Below are 21,136 nucleotides of genomic sequence, written 5' to 3'. Positions count from 1 at the left end.
TCGCCATAGAGACGTAGAGAGGTTTGACGAGGGATGATCCCACGACTCACCGACAGGAGGAGGACATGTGTACGTCCATGATATACCAGTGGTCCAGGGTTTCTCAACAGGTTCCAGAGGTCTTTAAATGGGGGTCAGTTGTCATAGAAATGGTTTCACCAATCTTTGACGGGGCTCCAGTTGGCATGTCTGGTGATCTGTGAAGGGTTTCCACGGATGAAGGGGTAGAATTGGGTATTGAAGAGGTCTTGAAAGAGTTTGATGGATTCTTGAAGGGGCTTTATTCATCCTTACAGGGGATCCAGTGGTCCTGATGGTCTTCACTTGATACGATCAATGGGTTATTGATGAGTTCTTAAGATCGTTGAGGGACGTCCAGTGACCCCCTCAAGGATTCCAGTCATTACTCACTTCCAGGGGAGTGTGATCCAACTGGCCAGGGAAGTGGTCTGGTCCTGTAAGAGGTCCATGGAGCCTGCCATTGGTTTCATTGGTGCAATTCCAGTGACTCTTCATTGTGTTTTAATGGAGTTCACAGATCCTTGAATGAGTTCCACTGACCAGTGGTCCTTGAAGATCGTCTACTGGTCCTTGGAGATCTTCTACTGGTCCTTGGAGATCTTCTACTGGCCCTTGGAGATCTTCTACTGGTCCTTGGAGATCTTCTACTGGCCCTTGAAGATCGTCTACTGGTCCTTGAAGACCTTCTACTGGCTTTGAGAGGAGCTCAAGGGGCCTTGACAGAGTCCTGTGAATGTGTTCCCCCACAACATAAGGAACAACTTAACAGACACATAATGTCAAACTGTAATAAGGAGTCATCCACGTGAAATGATTCTGATTAATTGTAAACAGATACAGGATTAAAAAGAAAAAAGCTTCACTCAGTTGGACATCTCATCATTCCTGTTTAGGATCTGAAGTCCACTGGAGGCCGTTCAAACATGTGCTCGGCTTTTCCAGGAAACACAGTGTGTGTGTGTGTGTGTGTGTGTGTGTGTGTGTGTGTGTGTGTGTGTGTGTGTGTGTGTGTGTGTGAGTGTTCTGTATCAATCCAATTCTCTGCAATAATATTTTTGATTTATTCATGTTCGTGTCCGAGTTGGAGTGAGACGGTGTGAAAAGAGAGGAAAGAGAGAATAACAAAGTCGTACTTGGGGACTGTTGATGTGCAGCTGTCAGATCTGTACAGACACTGGTTGTGTATATGTCCCAGTGTGTTTGTGTACGTGTGTTTGTCTTTCAGATGACTCAGCTCTCCATCAGTCCAAACAGCCCAGTGGTTATTCTCATCAGGACATTCTGCAGCATTCACCTCGCTGCTGCATCACGTTTGCGGTTTCAGACGTTGGCAGCAAGCGAGCGATCAGAAAAACATCCGAGCTTGATGCTGATTTTGTTGGAAAACAAGATCAAACAATGACAATCTGACATTTCCACATCCCAAGGTCGAACTGGGACGAATCTACAACGAGGAACAGATCGACAGACGAACCAGAAACATGCTTCTTCCTGTAGTTTACTGTTCAGATGCCGGACTTTCTCGTTTTGCTCTTACGTTCTTTTTGGCAGCGTCACAGTTCGTCCTTAAACCCTCAGCAGTGATTGGTTTCTCTGTCTCTGTAGCAACACATCGTCCCCCCCCCTCTGAAGTCTGTTAGCAAGGGCCCAATTAAAACATGAACTCAGAGCCAGCGCCTCCTCGCTCCCATTTGTCACGTTGGGCTCTGAGCAGCTTCGTTAGAGGAGGAGAAGACGCTGAGGCCGCTGCTGACAAAGCTTCAGTTCACTGCTGAGGCAGGAACCTGGAAACTTCTCAGGACATCATTTATCATCTAAAACAAACACATTCTAAACTGTTAATTAGTGAGTTAAGTAGTGAGTTAATTAGAGAGTTAATTAGTTAGTTTATTAGTGAGTTAATTAGTGAGCTTGATGAAACACAGGAGGATCAAAAGTGAAGTGTCCTGAAACATTTCTAAAATCAAACAGGAAACAAGACGGAACTTGCAGAAGGAAACTAACTGATGGGATGTGACACTGGTGTGAGACCTGGTTCTCACACACCTTCATGTGTTTTATCACATTTTCAGAAATGACTAAAACTCCCATAATGAATATGAAAGTCCTTGAGTTCATGACTTGAACAGATGGAGCGTGTTCCTGTGTAGATGCTGAACAGGCTTCAATAAGCTCGTGTGTGTTTCCTACACTTCAGACGCAGCCGACAAACCTTCACTGACAATCAGAGCAAACAGAGAAACACTTTAAATCCTCAGAGGCACCAGAAACTGCTGGTTTCAAAAGAAGGCCTGGATGTTGTTGTGTGGTTTGGATCGACGCTCAGTCTGTGTCTGAGCCGAGGGGTCGACCTGAACTGAACCTTACAGCTCTTGGCTCGTAAAACAGGAAACAAACCTTTCGTCTCTAAGTATTTGTTGATAGGACTCGTACAGTGGAACCAGGCGGCTGATTTGAGGTCGTGAGGACGTAAAAGTGGAGATTAGGTTTCATAGGAGCGTCAACGAGACATTTTCAAAATAAAAGAAATACAGTAGTACCTTTGAAACATTTATTCCTGTGTGACTGTTAAACTTCAGCAGCTTCAGGAAGGAGTTCTCCATCTTTACTTAGTGCCGATGTTTCAGTCACATCCACAGTTTGTGAAACCAGACTCTACTGTAGCTGCTGGAAACATCTGGACGAGGCGTCATCGTGTCTCGTCCGGTTAATGTTTCTCTGTGAGGTCTCAGCAGTTCACACAAACCTGATGCACACATATGTTGTGGAGAAGAACAGATGTTACACAATGAAGTGAAGGTGTTTGGATGTTTGCAACCTGGTTACACACAGTTTGCTTCCTCTGCATAAACAAAGCCCACATTCAGCACATTGACACGCACATGTGCAGATGTAAATCATATCCACTCCCTCTCACTTGTGTTGTGTTGATCTTATTGTTGTATCTTTTCAGGTGGCAGTTGTGTCGTGTTTCTTCTGCTTTTTGTCTCTGGTGTGAACTAACTGAACTGAGAATCAAATCGTCAGTATTCTTCTCCACGTTGTCACTGTCACACGTGAAAATGATTATTTCCAAGTTCGTGTGAAGATTCATCATTGACGCAGATAATTTGGCTCCATGGTTGCGTAACACAGGTGTAACTAATAGGATGAAGTGTGTTGTGTCTGTGAGCCAAGTCATCGGGGGTTTCACAGCGTTAACTCTACAGGACGCTGCAGCGATCTGACCTGTCAGACGTGCACTGAGGGCCGTGCATCCACTCTGATAAATGTCCAAACCACATTCCAGCCCAGGGACGCTCATCTCGTGTAATTCATGGAGCTGTGGGATGTGACCCCAGCCTGTTCTGGTGCAGTGGGACCGATGCTCTGCAGCCGTCGTCCAGAGGTCGCGACCCGAGGACCGACAGCCGCCTCAGATGAGTCTACTTGGACAGTTTCCACCTGATGAGACAAGAGCCTGAAGAATGGAGGCTTCCTCCAAACGTAAATCAGGACAAACTGAGGGACATACAAGAGATTTACAACATTTGGACACAGTGACCCCCAGTGGACATTTATTCATATTTTGTTCATGTTATTAGTCATATTTACACATTTAACTTCAGAAAGGTCTTCAGTGCAGAACTTGTATTTATTTACTAACTAAATGTCTGAATACTTCTTCACTTCTCTCCTTCATTCCATCAGTTGTCAAAGAAGAGACGAGAATCCAGTGAAAATTATTCTGAAGTTTATTTTAATAAATACAGCACATGGTCCAAGAATCAAGAAGAAACACTGAAAAGGGTCAAAACGGCTCTTTGTTTTCTTATCAGCTCTTTAGATGCAGGCACTTCACCCAGTGTCTGTTTAACATGGGGCGGCAGGGTGTGTGTGTGTGTGTGTGTGTGTGTGTATAAAAGTCAGTAAACAACATACATGTTTTTTTTCTCTCATCACTGTCAATAATAAAACTATCAAAGTAAAAGCACATCAGACCAGAAAAGACAAAAACCCACAACCGTTCGCAGCCGACGGAAGAGAAACCTGAAAAACGGCTGAAAGTTCAAAAACAACATTTACAAATGAACAATGTGTGTCTGTCTGCCAACATCTTTAAACTAAGATCCTTATTTAAACATTTAAACCAACACATGGACATCAGGTGGAGTTAAACAACGGGAACATGGATCATCTCTTCAGTCCAGAGCAGAGTTTCTTTAAGTTCTTATATTCAAGAGTTTGACTTTACGCACTGAGCTCAGATTGTCTGGAGGTTTTCTGTGAAGAACAGAAAGCGTCACATCAGGAACAGAATCAAAGATTGTATCTCTAGTAAATTTCATCTTTTTTAAAAATCTTTCTAAAATCTATAAAAAGCTTATACAGGTGTGAAAATATCTGCAACTCAGCTTATAAAGAAACTACAGTCACTCCACTGTAAATCAAAATGGACGACATCTCCCAAAAGATAGCCAAAACATCTGGATTGCCCCCCGGCGGCTGGCTGCCACCAGGGGGCAACGGTTTGTTTAGTGCCACATGACGCTGCTGTTGGTTGATGCTGAACATGTTTTAATATATATACTGTATATATAAATATATAAGCTAACAACCAGTAAGCAAAGAAGTCCGCACAGATATATTTGTACCAGGAACTCGAACATTGCTGCGCTGCATTTGTGGAGCATGGAGCATAAAATTAAAAAGTGTGAAAAGGTTTATATTTCTCTACGTTTGTCAAGACGGCTGAAAATGTGACAATTTCATGTTAGAATTCAAAAGAATCGATCTCGACACAGAGATCAAATGAACCTTTGAGATTTACACAGATGTTTCTGTGACCAGGCGAGAGCTGAGGGAGTTTAACGGTTCTTCTGAAAGTTCAGGTAGAAGACCTCAGGTGTATTTCTCTTTGCGTGACGACACAGTGTTTGTCTGTCAGCAGCAACATCTGGTGACTGAAACGCTGGAAGACGCCAGAAGAGAACTGGAGAAGAAGGAGATCCAACCAATGTGCACATACTTTAAAAACATGTTCCCAGGAAGGAACCGACTGGGAACATGTTTAGTAGGAGGATCATACGGAGGTTGTGTATAAGTGTGTAAAAGTGAGTGTGTCTTTGTGTGTGTGTGTGTGTGTGTGTCCTCAAGAGATTGTCGATCATCATCAGTTTGATCTTCATCAAATGAGGGTAATTTGCAGGTCAGATTTCTCGGGGGTGCAGCGGTTAAGCTCCTCCTCTCCGCTGCTGCCATCTAACGCCAGCTCACCCATTTCGCTGCGGCGTTTCCACGGTGACTGGTTCTCCGTCACTTTGAGGACTGCACCGTCTCCTGCAGGGACAGGCGGGAGCGCGCCGGAGGGAGGGCCCCCATCACGGACGGGCTCAGCCTCCAGGGAAGCAGGCCCAGGAAGTTGTCCGGCTGGTGCGTGTCCAGCGTGAGGCTGAGAACCCGCTGAGGAGCGGCGGCTGGAGGATTGTGGGTAGTGTAGCTCCGGCTCGAGGGGGTAGTAGAAGGTGGAGGAGGACGTTGGGGAGGGAGAAGAGAGGTCACTGCGTTCCTGGGGAGAGAAGGAAGCAGGAGAGGAAGTCAGAGGCAGGAGAGAGATGGTTGAATGGCGGCTGGACGGATGGACGGATGAGGTGATGGAACAAAGTGTCTGTGGACGGATGATGGACGGATTCAAACAGATGAAGAAGAGATAACAGAAGGTGAAACTAACTCAGAAACACGGTCAGAGCTTTTCTCCTCATTCAGTCCAAAGTCTTTTCAAGCTCACAACAAAATGTCTCCTCAAGATTCCCCTCAGGAAACATCATCTTATTATTATGTCACTTTAATAATCTAGGTGGAGACAAACTACTGCCAACGTTTGTTTTTATTCCACCAGAACTCAAATGTGTTTCTCTGCTCTAATAATTCATTCATGTATTATTTTGGCCTGAATGTCGTTAAATGTCAGGACTCAAGACAAATCAACGTTGTTTTACCTGTCAAAGTTAATAATTCATCATTCACATCAAAACGCTTATTGAACAGAAATCCTTTTTCTAAATGATGCTTCGTCAGTGATGACATTCAGATGATGGATTATTATGTTGGCTGGTGTTAAAGGAAACATTCAATTAATACATTTAATGAATTAATATGTTTCAACACATGATTTAATGAATATGCAACAAGTTGGATGTGTTAGAATGAAGTTCTGAGAACACTTAGTGTTAGTGAGGAAAGTAAAGGAAGCAGCCAGACGCTCAGTCTGACCTGATACTGACGCCACAGGGTCACACAGGGTCACACAGGGTCACACAGGGTCACACAGGGTCACACAGAGTCACACAGAGTCTCACAGGGTCACACAGGGTCACACAGGGTCACACAGAGTCTCACAGGGTCACACAGGGTGACACAGAGTCTCACAGGGTCACACAGGTCACACAGAGTCTCACAGGGTCACACAGAGTCACACAGAGTCACACAGGGTCACACAGGTCACACAGGTCACACAGGGTCACACAGAGTCACACAGGGTCACACAGGGTGACACAGGGTGACACAGAGTCTCACAGGGTCACACAGGGTCACACAGGGTGACACAGAGTCTCACAGGGTCACACAGGTCACACAGAGTCACACAGGGTCACACAGGTCACACAGAGTCTCACAGGGTGACACAGAGTCACACAGAGTCACACAGGGTCACACAGGTCACACAGGTCACACAGGGTCACACAGAGTCACACAGGGTGACACAGAGTCTCACAGGGTCACACAGGTCACACAGAGTCACACAGGGTCACACAGGTCACACAGAGTCTCACAGGGTGACACAGAGTCACACAGGGTCACACAGGTCACACAGGTCACACAGGGTCACACAGGGTCACACAGGGTGACACAGAGTCTCACAGGGTCACACAGGTCACACAGAGTCACACAGGGTCACACAGGTCACACAGGTCACACAGAGTCACACAGGGTCACACAGGTCACACAGGTCACACAGGGTCACACAGAGTCACACAGGGTCACACAGGGTCACACAGAGTCACACAGGTCACACAGGGTCACACAGAGTCACACAGGGTGACACAGGGTCACACAGGTCACACAGGTCACACAGGGTCACACAGAGTCACACAGGGTCACACAGGGTGACACAGGGTCACACAGGGTCACACAGAGTCTCACAGAGTCACACAGGGTGACACAGGGTGACACAGAGTCACACAGGGTCACACAGAGTCACACAGGGTGACACAGGGTCACACAGGGTCACACAGAGTCACACAGAGTCACACAGGGTCACACAGAGTCTCACAGAGTCACACAGGGCACACAGGGTCACACAGGGTCACACAGGGTCACACAGGTCACACAGGGTCACACAGGGTCACACAGGGTCACACAGGGTCACAGCGGAGTTCTTACAATCTGGAACAATTCATTAACTTTTTCCTTTTAATTTCACTCATTGGTTTTTCACCATGTTTCTACAAATTGTAAACTTTAGCGTGGGCTCGTTCTTTGCAGGTAGTCGCGGACACAGAATCTGAAGCTCTGTGATTGGACGTTTCTTACTGCATGTACTATGTTATGAGTACTTAATATGTTGTGTACTTATACGTTCTGTCTACTTTACGTTTACACCGGGATCAGAGAGAAGCAGCATCTCAGTCCCGTCTGTGTCCTGGACATCGTAGAATTGCCAATAAAGTTGACTTTGACTTTGAAATGCATCTTGGGAGTTGTAGTTGAGAGTTTTGAGTCAGAACTAATCACCTCAAACAACTGCTGTTGTATCGTCGGTCATGATTCCAGTGATAATAACATTGAACATGTTATCTGCTGAGATAAAGACTGAAATGAAGAGATGACACAAGGGTCCATGCAGTCGCATGCAACACGTACAAACGACTGATGCTGCAGTTGCCGAGGAGCAGGAGAGGATCGGGAGGCGGTTGCTAAGGAAGCTGAGGGGCGGAGGGACGTGGTGATTGGACGATGGGCAGCGGTGGGAGGGGCAGGAAGTAGCGGCGGGGCTCATTTTGGGAAGGTTAGTACATCACTGTCAGACCTCACTCTCTGAAAAGCACACACACACAAACGCACACACGCAGAGGAGAAACAGAAACACAACAGGACAGAGGGTTAGAGGAAAGAAGACTCGTGAGGAATTAGGGTCGGTGGAATCCTGCTGGACGTCAGGAACACTGCAAATGTTAAGACAGGAAAAAACAGCTGAGACGAGATTCACAGAGGATTGATGATGTGGTGAGGATGAAGAGGAAAACGAAGCTGGACCCGACTCGTACGCTGAAGGATTGATGGCCTCGAATTCTGTTGTTCACATGTTAACGTAACATGTGAATGTCAAAAATGAAATGAAATAAAGATTATATGGTTGCATTGATGATGCAGACCCATAGAAAAGCTGCAGCGTGAAGGGTAAATGCTTCGGTGAGAAGAGGCTGGTTGGGATGAATGAGGGGGGGGGGGGCGGACACGGGGTCACATACGTGCTGCATTCACCACTGCAGAAGGGAGTATACCTCTGTATACAAGGGCTGGACAGCCTTCTGGCCTGACGGACCTGGAAACAACAGTTTACAGCAAAGCTCAGTTACAGTAACGTGAAGAGCTTCTTTCCAGAAAACCACAAATCCATTCAACAGAGGATTTACTGATCGGACGAGGATCCAGAGAAGAAGAGAAGCATCAATCACTTCTCACACACTGATGTTAGCGCTGCTTTAACTTACGTTTAACTTCGTAATACGTGTTAACTTGTGTCTACGGGATAAATGTAATGCTGCCCAGATTGATTCTTCATATTTCTGTTCAGCATCACACTTCAACCTTCACATGCAGAAGAGTTTCCTTATTTGTTTTATTTATAAAATGCATTATAATCATGTAATTTCTTTTCCTTTTGGTGGATAATCATGTGGTTTTGGAAGCAAACTCTTCAAACAGAGAGAAGAGACGGGGGGGGGGGGAGAAGATAGAGTGTGTGTGTGTGTGTGTGTGTGTGTGTGTGTGTGTGTGTGTGTGTGTGTGTGTGTGAATAAAAACTTTGTTAAGTCATCATCACGTTGTGAAAATCCTGAAAATGTAAAAACAGTAGTATAAACATTGTGATTCTGCAGAATAAGATATGTATATATATATATAAAACATATATGATCTCACCATCTAACAAACAGTCATTTATTTGTGATCATAGAAATATGAGCTTCTCAGTGAATGTTTCTTTAAACTGTGTCTCTGCTGCAGAGTCCTCCTCTGCCACAAGAGGGAGCCCCTGCTGTAAACAGCATCCAGTGATGTCACTGATCAGAGGATTCAAAGAAATCATGAAGCAAAATGCATTATTGATCTGATCAGGATCTTACAGGGATCGAACAGTAGTCAATAGTTTATGGTTTGATTCCCTCACAACATGAAAGGATGAGTGTGGTACCCACAGTGTTGGCCGAGCGTCCGGGGCCACGCTGAGCCACAATGGCTCCTGAGATGGCTTTGATCCAGCTGTGCATGTCCTCTGGACTGTCAGCCTGACACACAGAGAGGACGCTAGATGTTAAATACGTTTTATAATAGAAGAGATGAAGAGAGAAAGTGTATCTAACGTGGTCTTCATAGTTGTCACCTGAATGTAGAAGGTCCTGGAGCTGGTGACCATCTCAAACAGATTGTCCCTCATCATCAGCTCGCTGCAGACAGCCAGACAGAAGATGTTAATGACGTGCAGCTCGACTCTGATACCAGCACGATTCACCTGAACTCAAACAACTGACCTCTGTTTACACTCCTGAACTTTGTGAATCTCCTTCAGAGCGATGACTCTCAGCGCCTCGCGCTCCTGTGGGAGGACGAGGAGACCAAACTCAACTTCACCACAAAAACACACATCATAGAAAACTGAACCCCCATCTAATCATCAGTTTCTACTATTTTTAATTTGTTCCTGTGAAATAAATCATCACAATAAAATAAGTAAATGATTTAGAGCTGAATATTTTATGTTTTAAGGCCAGAAGAATAAATAAGACGAAGAAAGTCTTATTAATCATATTGTATTTTGACTCCAGCACCGACTCTGACATGTGTCCTCACACTGACCATAAACATCCTAATAAGCAGCGTTGATTTGTGAAAATCTATTTCATATGTGGAACGACACCGGCAGAACAGATGAAGAAGAAGCAGCTGGTCCCTCGTGTTCCTCTCTCACCAGCTCACAGCACTAACTGGCTGAGCACTGGTATTCCCTCGCTGACTCATCACATTTAGCAACTGACAATTAAAGGCTATTTAAAGAGCTTTTATACGTGTGGTGAACCGCAGCTGAGTCTCCTCCGTCTCCTCTCAGACGCGGAGCAGGAGGCGTGTAATTCGTATGTGATTCTTCTGATGCATTAAGAGCCGTCGAGTCAAAGGGTTTTATAATAAACGGAGGTTGTTAACACGACGTTCTACAAACGTCCATGTGTCACTCGTGGTCAGTGTCAAACACGTCATCACAGTTTTAATTGGCTGGAATCTGTGGCGTGACGACGAGGTGACAGCCTCCACGGCTCCTTGACTCGGAATGACACAAATATAAAGACTGAGCTTGAAATACTGCGAAGGGTTTCAAATCTGATGTTCACAACATGGAACTATTATAGTTTTTTACTGTATTTACTTTTAGATTTGATGTTTTTTCTACGGTTGTAATCATCAGTCAGAAAGCATCAGTCATATGATTCAGATCAGGACACACACACACACACACACACACACACACACACACACACACACACACACACACACACACACACACACACACACACACACACACACACACACACACACACACACACACACACACACACACACACACACACACAGGGTGTGTCCATATACGTGCACAGACAGCCTGAGGTTACGACTCCCTGCTCTGTGCCTCATGAGGAGGTATTCAGGAAACATGCTGCTGCTGGTGAAGACACACAACTCCCTGCAGGCAAAACAAGCCTCACTGTGTGTGTGTGTGTGTGTGTGTGTGTGTGTCTGTGTGTCTGTGTGTGTGTGTGTCTGTGTGTGTGTGTGTGTGTGTGTCTGTGTGTGTGTGTACATATTTTTTTGGGAACATCCCTGTGATTCAGGTGGTTTAGTTTAGAGGTGTGGTTACATATATGATGGTTAAGGTTAGAGGCGAGGGAATGCATTGTGTGTGTGTGTGTGTGTGTGTGTGTGTGTGTGTGTGTGTGTGTGTGTGTGTGTGTGTGTGTGTGTGTGTGTGTGTGTGTGTGTGTGTGTGTGTGTGTGTGTGTGTGTGTGTGTGTGTGTGTGTTGAACCTGGTCACAGACGTTCTTCTGTCGTGGATTTCTTACCTGGTCAGATTTGTAGTAGCTGAGAGCGTTTTCCTCCAGCATGAAGTACCTCCTCTTCCACGTCTTCATCTGAGGAAGAAGAGCAGATTAGGGATGTTCCTCTCCAGGGGAACTTGAGGTGTCATGATGGGATCTTTCTCTGGACCCGAGTCAAGCTAAATGCTCTCACCACAGCTCCTTGTTTGACGCAGTAGCCGGCCTTGATGACGGCCTGGTCCTGGGCTCCTCTGGACAGGAAGTAGGGCAGCTGGTTCTGAGTCCGCTTCACCCCCCCTCGCTCCGCCCCGTTCTGCCCTTCTCCCTGCTCCTAACACACATGCACACAGACACACGTTCTTTAACACATCCATGTTTCATTTCCTCTCCTGTGGCTCAGTTTTTGGTCTCCACCGGCTCCTGAATGAATCTGTCTCAGTTAGATTTGTCTGTGCGTTCGTCACATGAGCCACAGATTCACTCTGCTCCTCTCTCACTCAACACCCCCACATCGTTACTTCCCAGAGCCCCCTGGAGCCCCTGACTGTTTCCTACAGCTACACCTTTATGAAATAATCAGACTCTGAAGAGTAACTGAGTCAAATCCTCTTCAATAAGTGAGTTCTTTTGCTCAGAGACTCTTCACTGCATGTTTCCTTATTTAAAGTTGAGTCACAGATTGAAAACCAGCCGTCACTTGTCTGGGTTGATGCTCACCGGGGGTCATGTGCTTGTGGCTGCATACCGATACAGACAGGACTGAACGTGCTGCGCTGCTGCTGCTATCAGACACTCACAGGGCAGTGTGTGTGTGTGTGTGTCTGTCTGTGTGTGTGTCTGTGTGTGTGTCTGTCTGTGTGTGTTACCTGAGTAGCGGTGGTGATAGGGACCCCTCCTATGATCTCCGTCTTGTAGGAGACCTGCTTCATTCCCAGGACGTCCTGTGGCGTCTCTGCGTGGGCAGTGTGGCCTTCGCCGGGCTTTGGCACCTAAAACACAACAAGACGTTAACCACAGTCTGAGGTTTAAATCACTTCGTCTCTTTATAATCTTTTCAAGGAACTTTTATCTTGTAGTTTGTCTCAAAAACTGAACTTAAATCTGCAGGAATAACGTTTTCAAATGAAAGATCTATTTTGAGAATTAGAAATGATAAATCACAAACAACAAGAGACGCTGGAAATTTCATTTGAATCCCCCCCCCCCTGAATTATGTTTTTTGTGTGTATGTGTGTAGATGTTTGTATGTTCTGTGTTATGTTCCTGCAAATATTCAATATTCAGTTTGTTGGATTAAATATCTCTGAATAAAAACCATGAACACACAAACTCCGACCTGTGTCACTCTGCTGCCAGAAGAACTCACCACAGCAGCAGATGTGCATTAATCTGTTAAATCACACTTTCCTCCCTGTTGGAGTGATGTTTGTAGAATTCAGCTGTTTTCACCTTTAAAATAAACCAACACATTAGTGACCTGTTTATCAGATTGAAGTAGGAACCAGTGGATCACAGAAAACCTGATTGATTCAGGGTTTGAAATCCTAACTAGAGGATTCCTGACTCCTGACGACAGCTGAAGTAAACATGAAGCTGTGACGCTCCCTTTACACTCGGTGACTCCTGAACTGACTCGGGCCTGATGGCGGACTTTCCATCTGCTGCAGCCGGAGGCCGACAACAGCAGGAGAAACAGGGTCACCTATTGATCCATCTGTGTGTGTGTGTGTGTGTGTGTGTGTGTGTGTGTGTGTGTGTGTGTGTGTGTGTGTGTGTGTGTGTGTGTGGGGGGGGGGGGGCTCACAGTAATCTTGGTGGCGTTGTTGAGAACACTGATCCATTCCACTAAGTCCTGCTGGTCGTTGGCTTGCAGGTAAAACTTCCTCATTCCTGCATTTATGACTTGAGAGAGAAAGAGAAATAAACAGAATGAAAACGTTTAGTTTGTGACGTCTTCTTTCTTCGAAACATTAAACACGAACGTAAAGTCAACGAGAAACTGCAGGAAGAGAAATTCAGTGAATGCAAATCACGAGCTAAAAATATCAGTTTGTTTCTGGTTTCTCAGAGCCAGAGGATGTAACACACACACACACACACACACACACACACACACACACACACACACACACACACACACACACACACACACACACACACACACACACACACACACACACACACACACACACACACACACACACACACACACACACAGGTCAGGTCAAGGTCATTGTACAGTTTCCTCCCATTGAGGGACAAAAAGCTACCGTTGGTCACCGGAGGAAAAACAACAGGCAGCACAGGACAAAAGAGAGGAAGTAAAGCCACCGTCGGAGGAAAAGAGGGAGGGAGAGTGGAATAAGAGGAAGAGGAAGCACAGGAGCGAAAGGAAAGAGGAGGCTGGAGAGGAAGGAGGTAGGGACGGAGGGAAAGAAAGTGCATGAACACCTGAAACCTGCATCTGTGTGTGATGTTTCAACATCGTTCTAAAACCAGACACATCCATCTACTGCCTCCATTATTCTGGTTTCAGTCTTTCCACCAGATGTTGAACGTGGCCACAGGGATTTGCTGCCGTTCAGCCATGAAACCGTGAATTAGATCCAGCTGCGATGCTCGCGGTGAGGGCGGTGAGGGCCGGCTCGCAGACGGCGCTCCAGCTCATCCAGAGCGTGTTGGGTGGGGTTGAGGTCGGGGCTCCGTGCAGGACGCTCGAGCTCCTCCACACCGAACTGAGAGAAGCTTGCTCTGTGTGGAGCTTTGTGCACGTGAGCATGTTGGAGCAGGAAAAGGCTAAAAGGCAGAAAGCTGCAACTAAACTAGTCCTCTGAGAATTAAGATTCACTGAGATTAAAGAGTCTGTGGATCACAGGAGAGCAGAAGGACCAGGAATGAGAAATAGAGGGTTTGGGAATAAAGTTAAAATGTGGAGAGCTGTGTTTGAAACCAGTTTCTGAGCAGAAGACGTTTATGGCTCAATCTCTCCTGACACTGATCACCACACTGTACTTATGAGCTTTGAGGCATTCATAAAACATGACGTTAGTAGTTTGATATTTTCTTCACAGTTCAACTTCAGGCCCGATGACACATACGTGAATGTGTCAGTGAACCTTCGCCTCCTGAATGAAACCTTTGCTTCCTTTGGCAAACAAAGCACAATGTTCTGTGAACTTTGACCAGAGACATCCTCTGGATTCACGTACGTGTGACCAGGTCCTTAATGTTTACACTTCAAGCTCATTCACCACATTTTGAAATTCTTCTTGACATTTTGAGTTAATTCTTGAAAAACCCTTCCTCCTCTCAGCTTCTTCTCGTTCTTGGTCCTCCTGCTCTTTCATAGTGGACAGAGCTGTAGAGTCAAACGGAGGAGAGGGAGAAAGAGGAGAAGAAAGGAAGGAGGACTCACCGAAGCAGAACTCTGCCTTTGGCCTGAGTTTGGTGGCATCACTGACCTGAACAGGAGAGAAAAGAGTTTATGTTATCAAAGAGAGATTCATTCTGTGATCTCCATCTTATCTCGAAGTATAAAGTACATGTGACTGTGAAGGACTGACTCACCTTCGAGATGTAGGTGAGCTTCAGAGATCCCACCTTCTCTGCACCTTTAGGCAGATTCTGAACAGAGACAGAAAGAAACATCACTGTTACTTCATTGTTTCTTCATTCTTTGTGATAAAGGAAGAATTAGAGGAAAGGCCCCAAAACACTGAGGCTGAGTGATGTGGTGGAAATCAAGATAATAACTTGGACTGTGTCCAGAGTTCCTGTTGATAACGTTAGAATGTGGCGGCAAAAACAGCTGAAGAAGATCAAAACAAACCAACTGTCTACGAATGGAAATCAAGAAACGTGATGTAAAATGATTTGGTTAATGTAAAATATAATAAACTGATCTGAAGCTGAACTAAGAAGAATCTACAGGAGCTGTACATCCAGACTCTGTGTCCGAGGGGCGGACGTGCACAGAACTGACGTGTGCTTCACGCTCTCTCTGCAGGAGGAAGATCTGGAGAGGAAACCTTCTCATTTACTGACGTTTTCTCATCAACACGATTCATCTGAAAGAGAATCTGATGAACAGCTTCGGTCAGAACTCTGCCCTGACGGCAGCTGCCAACCTCTTCCTCATGTTGTGTGAGAGGAATTCCCCACAGTGAGAAATGCACTTTGTCTTCTGGTTCCTGTTTATCTGCATGGTTTGACAGTGAGCACCAGTCAACTCACTCACATGTGCACATGCAACCTGTCACACAGCCTCGTCTCCTCAGCCTCAACCAATCACGTTAGAATCCGTGGTTCGGTTTAGTTCTGTATCATAAACCCACAACTTCCTCTTTACTTCTTTTTACTCCAAACTCTTTCGTTTGAAATGTCACCTTGTGTTTTATGTGAAGCTCCTTTCCAATGTCCCCGAGCACAACTTCACCACACACAGAACTTTAAAGACCCAGTACGATGGTGGACATGTTCCCAGTTCCTCTGCACACACACACGGTCTCTAACCTGTGGGTTGTCCATGTACCACAGCAGGCTGCCCTGCTGCGTGTCCAGGATGAAGTATCTGCGCAGGAACCTGCCGCTGCTCTCATTCTCCTCGATGTCCAGGAAGCCACAGCTGCGATTCTGACGGTCCTTGTACGGCATCGCGACCCCGGCCAGCTCCGCCCGCCCTGGGGCATCACAGGAATTCTGCCAGGAAGAGAGAGAAAGTGGAGATTTAGCCAAAAGGTGTCAGTAGATGTTCTCACTCAGTGGCTGCACCTCCAGGACTTTCACAACCTTCAGCTCCCTCTCAGACAGAAACGTGTTGTTACAAGCAGGCGACCACACAAACACAATTCAAACACTGGAGCCTGTGTGAGGTTCTAGCAGCGTGTCCTGGGGCAGGAGATGGACTCACTGATGGTAATCGTGTCCCGAAGGCAACTGTGATGGATCAAGATCTCAACTCAAGCTTTGCAACTTTCTACTTCATTACAGAGAAGGAAATTCAAGATGTAGGGAAACACGTGGAAAACTGTGTGTGTGTGTGTGTGTGTGTGTCTGTGTGTCTCTGTGTGTCTCTGTGTGTGTCTGTGTGTGTGTGTGTGTGTCTGTGTGTGTGTGACAGAGACAGACAAGGTCTCGTGCCATGGAGGGAGGGATTTAACAGAGTTTCTGTGAAGATGTGAATGTGTAAAAACTACGAGTCGATCAGAGCAAACAATCAGTTTTATCAGAGAAATAAAACCTGACACACAACAGATCTCAGGTCAGATGGAACAAAACAAGACAATGGAGAAACGTTGCTCTGGATGAAGTCGCCATGTTTTAAAACTCTATTGTTTTGTGGCTTCAGCATCTGTTTCCCTCGTTGTCTTGGCTCTGATTGGCCATTTACTCTCTCTCTCTCATCACTGTACACTGGTTCTGATCCCAGGTCAGATTGTTGCTCCCTCACACTTCCTGTCAATCAGGGCAGGTACTGGTTGGATTCTGGAGACTTTCACATTCATTAGGAAGTAACTGTAAAATCTCACGAATCCCAGTACAGGGGAAAACACACAGTATTACAATAACCTCAGTATGAGCTGCAAACACTCATTCACTCATCTAATCTAATATGAACTGTTCATAAGATCTGCAAATATCACGTTTTGTCCAACTAACAATTCAACACCTGAATATATTTAATTTATTATCACATGCAGCCACAAAAACAGCTAATTCTCATATTTCTTCAGATAAAAAAGGACTGAAATGAATAATCATTGATCACAGCAGAAGCCAGTGACTGTTCTTTGATAACCGATCAGCTTCATATGACAGAGACACTTTAAAGTGAGAGACAAAGCATAAGAAGCAGTTTGAGGACAGAAGCAGCAGAAGGTGTGAAGCTCTGTGAGGACATGAGGAGTCTGCAGGAAACCGACCAGCAGATATATGATAACACAGATCACCTGCTGCTCGTCTGCAGGAGATATGAATCTGTGCCTTCACATCAGATCCGAACACTGAGGTCAGACCAGCGCATGAACACAGGTTGTAATACAGTGATCAGTTCTCTCAGATCCAACTGATCTCAGGCCTGTTTCCTCTGCGCCTCCATGACAGCTCGTCCCCTGCTCGACTCGTTGTCCCTGCAGTGACCCGGGAGAAGACACAGACCCTGTTCACACTGACCTGAGGACACTCGAGCACCCGCGACGGGACGGTTCCGGGTCCTACTCAGTTCGGATGAGTCCAGTGTGGCAGCAGCTGTCCGGCACCAGCGGCAAGACACACACTCACAGACACACACACTGCTTCCGCTCCGGGCTTTCACAGTAAAGCTGGGGACAGGCGTCACTTCCATGTGCATCATAAAGTAAAACACCCTCCAGGAGCTGAGATCAAGAGAGGAGCAGAAATCTGGAGCATGTTGGACTCACAAGGTCCTAGATCTGACATTAATCATCATCATCATCCTCATCCTCATCCTCATCCTCATCCTCATCATCATCCTCATCATCCTCATCATCCTCATCCTCATCCTCATCCTCCTCATCATCATCCTCATCCTCATCATCATCCTCATCATAATCATCATCATCATCATCCTCATCCTCATCCTCATCCTCATCCTCATCCTCCTCATCATCATCGTCATATTAATATGATTTGTACAGGACTTTTTATAAAACATGTTTCACAGACAAACACATGCAGTGCATCAAGTTAATTCAAGACAATGGATCAAGTCAAGACATAAAACTAACTTATTAAAAACAATGAAATAAAGAAATAAAACAAACAAACAAACCGATTCCAGCTCCCCACAGGATGAACCCCATTAACTACTGCAGTCTGTAGTTAAGTCTTATCAAACCCCTCAGGCTGTAAACCAATGACATGAATATGATTAAACTATATTTAACAAGAGGCAGATCCCACATGAATACATGTCTGAATACATTGTCTTTTAAAAACGTCAGTAAAGTGTTAGTGCTTTTATTTTGAAAGTAGTGTCACGGTCTCATCACTGTGACCTTGATGCTGCAGATTTTCAACCAATCCCTGGCTCTCTTTGCAAAGCATGATGGTAAATGTGGTTCATGCTCTACAGATGTCTACAGCGATCCCATCTCAGCAATGCTGACATCTAGTGGTGACACACAAACATCTCAGCAGAGGAAATGTCTATTTTTCTCTCTGCACGTTTGAAACTTGTTTTCTAAAACTGTGATTCAAATGTATTTCTGCAGCATGTTTCCATGAAAGAATCGTCAGCAGCAGAAGACAGAGACGTGCAGGAATGTGTCAATACTGTTTATGACCGTTATTCAACTTTGTCCAACTAGGTCCTGATGGACAGAGTCTAGCAGAGGACAGGAGAACGTCTAGTAACATCTGATGAGTCTCTGCCTGAATGAAAGTGAGATTTACACTGAAATCTCATGTCTGGTCTCACTGACTGATTCTGAGGATTTGAGAATGAGAATAGAGAGAAGAACCAACAATGATATGAACGATCAGAGGCCTGACTTCAGATGAATCTACAGGACAGAAGCTACTGAAGTCACAGCCTGATGCTCCAGAGGAGAATTCAGATGTTCCACTCCTTCCATCCTTCAGTTCCAGTGCAGACGCTCGTCGTGCTGTTTACCTGGTGACACAAGGGAAGTCGATGTTGTGTCGTGGGACTAAAGTAACTAATGTTCCACAATCTGTCTGTAACCATAACAACGTGTTTCCACTTCCCAACATTAAAATATAACTTTAAAAACTATGCTTTTTAACAGTGAATCTCTTATTTAATCTCGATTACATATTCAATGTCAATATAACGAGCTAGTTTGAAAAAATCAAATCACTTGAGAGTGATTTGATTAAATAAAGTGTGTTTTTAATGAATATATATTTATGAATAAGTTTAACTTTATTTAATTAAATCACTCAAGTTATTTGATTTATTCAAACTAACTAAACTTGATAGAAACATTAAATTAAATGTGACTGAATTGAACTTATGTGATAAGGTTACATGGAAATGTTTTACTTGCTTTATCTGAACCTTAATATCACCAAATTAATTTCTAATCACGATCTCTCCCTGACCCGAATCACTGCTGTGCACAGAACTAATACAGATGCTGTAATTCAATGATATTCAGGGTTTTGTAGAATTATCCACAACACCTGTTTAGAACAAGTCGTTTCCCAAGAATCAGCTCACAGTCAAATTCTTACTTAATTTCATAAAAAGGGAAGTGTACAAAAAGAGAAGGGGCGTAAACTGTGAGAAGTCGGATGGACACGGCTGTTTGTGCAGAACAGACACAGAGGAACCACTTAACAGACACAACATTTACATTGTATATGATTCATGAGCTTTTAGTTTGTAATCAAAACAGAGGAACATATTTAAAACACTCAAATTCTGGAACATGTGCAAGTAGCATCTTGAACTCTTTATTGTTGGATTGTTTTCAACTTAATGAGCTCAGAGATATAAGACGTGAGCAGCCCTCCCTCCCTCCCTCCCCCCCCTCCCTCCCCTGATTCATCATCTCTAAAAGAAGAACATTGGTTGGGGGGGGGGGGGGGTCACTTGGCTTCCCTCCCCCCTGTCTTTGCCAGTGTGGATCCTATGGCTGATATCTGCTGAATGTCAAAGGCCTAATTGTTTTTTGAAAGAAGGGGCTGCCAGCACAGACACCGGCCCCTGTGCCAATCTATTCTCCAGAACCGTGTGATGCCTGGACGCTCCAGGTGCCACCGCCGGGCGCTGCCAGACTCTCAGCCACCAGCGCCTGCTCGGGGAGCTTTTGGCACCCGTGTAGAAAAAGTCAGCTCTGTTCTTTATTGTCAGAATATTGAAGCCCTCATGGTACCGACGGTCGACTGGCTGGCAGGAAGGCCGGCGTTGGCACAGGCGCCGCAGCACGCCATGCAGGGATTTCAGCCAGGCTTAGTTACCTCTGGAGAGGGGTTTTGTGGTTTGAAGAAGCAAGGCTTGATGCCAGGTTGACCTGAGTGCCCTGCAGAAACAGACAGCCGTGGCAGGGTGCATGTCAACAAGCACTGGGATCATTTCAGGTCCTGTGGCAAATGGCAAGGATCAGACATCCAGCTCTCAGAGACGAGGAGCCGGAGTCAAGTTTTCACACAAAAACCGAGAAAACACTTTTTGTTGTGGCATCAAAGATCTGTCACATGTCTTAGAGACTAAAAACCTGTAGTGGAGTTCAATACAGTTACGACATGAGGAAACAAGACAGTGTTATAATGTGGCTGTTGATTAAGTCATGGTGATTTCAAACCTGTTTACAGTCACTGAACTGCCAAGAGGCACGACCACAACTTTCCTCCGAGCTTCACCAGCGTCACGGCTTCAGGGCTGCACACGAACACGCGATGGAGCAAAATGCAGAGAGTTATCATGTTTTCATGAAAACGTAACAGGAAAAACCAGTAGTACTGGTTAAGGACAAATCAACACACTTATCAACTGTATTATCCAGTTGGTTTATCACGTACGCTACATAAACAGGCCACTGTTTCAACAAGGGTTGGGTAAGTTATGGTTAGCTTGCAGAATACTGAGTATGAAATGGGTTCTGTATGTTGATTTTTTCTGTTTATGGACATTATATGTGTGGATTATATATCAGTTATTTCCACAGTTCAGATGAGACTGTGTTTGACTCTGGATTCATCTTCATTAGGACAAAAACTCATTCTGCGCTTCACTCTGAGACGAATCAGGAAACGATGCTTGTGTCTGAAAAGATCCCATCAG

At 45.2% G+C, this 21,136-nt stretch overlaps 1 protein-coding gene across 9 annotated transcripts; it reads right to left on the bottom strand.

The window, feature by feature from the left end:
* Positions 1 to 971: 971 nt before the first annotated feature.
* Positions 972 to 17,676, bottom strand: plekha1b (pleckstrin homology domain containing, family A (phosphoinositide binding specific) member 1b). 9 transcript variants are annotated; one of them, XM_034570197.1, is made up of 14 exons: positions 17,539 to 17,676; positions 15,880 to 16,065; positions 14,935 to 14,991; positions 14,783 to 14,828; positions 13,172 to 13,269; positions 12,234 to 12,356; positions 11,561 to 11,698; positions 11,392 to 11,460; positions 9,810 to 9,874; positions 9,662 to 9,725; positions 9,477 to 9,566; positions 8,529 to 8,602; positions 5,284 to 5,569; positions 4,826 to 5,250 (listed from the first exon to the last, which is right to left on the bottom strand). In XM_034570197.1, exons 2-13 carry the CDS (start codon positions 16,018 to 16,020, stop codon positions 5,317 to 5,319), a joined length of 1,218 nt encoding a protein of 405 aa, XP_034426088.1. In that variant the 5' UTR covers positions 16,021 to 16,065; positions 17,539 to 17,676; the 3' UTR covers positions 4,826 to 5,250; positions 5,284 to 5,316. The 9 variants fall into 9 exon arrangements, 7 of the variants coding, with proteins under 7 accessions (XP_034426088.1, XP_034426089.1, XP_034426087.1 ...); XM_034570198.1 differs by having other exon boundaries at positions 4,826 to 5,256; positions 5,290 to 5,569; XR_004612113.1 differs by lacking the exon at positions 8,529 to 8,602 and adding an exon at positions 972 to 1,038 and having other exon boundaries at positions 5,128 to 5,569.
* Positions 17,677 to 21,136: the final 3,460 nt, after the last annotated feature.

Source organism: Hippoglossus hippoglossus, chromosome 19, assembly GCF_009819705.1.
Source record: "Hippoglossus hippoglossus isolate fHipHip1 chromosome 19, fHipHip1.pri, whole genome shotgun sequence".
In the NCBI taxonomy this organism is placed as follows: Eukaryota; Metazoa; Chordata; class Actinopteri; order Pleuronectiformes; family Pleuronectidae; genus Hippoglossus; species Hippoglossus hippoglossus.
Note: the sequence above shows the minus strand (reverse complement) of the source record. Positions and strands in the feature narration are given on the sequence as shown.

Excerpts from the sequence above, each read along its gene's own strand:
- plekha1b (XM_034570194.1), bottom strand. The coding sequence starts at position 16,020 with ATGCCGTACAAGGACCGTCAGAATCGCAGCTGTGGCTTCCTGGACATC. Across the intron at positions 13,270-14,782 it reads AAAGGCAGAGTTCTGCTTCG|TCATAAATGCAGGAATGAGG; the intron begins GTGAGTCCTCCT and ends TTCTCTCTCAAG. Across the intron at positions 9,875-11,391 it reads GCTACTACAAATCTGACCAG|GAGCGCGAGGCGCTGAGAGT; the intron begins GTAAGAAATCCA and ends GTCCTCCCACAG.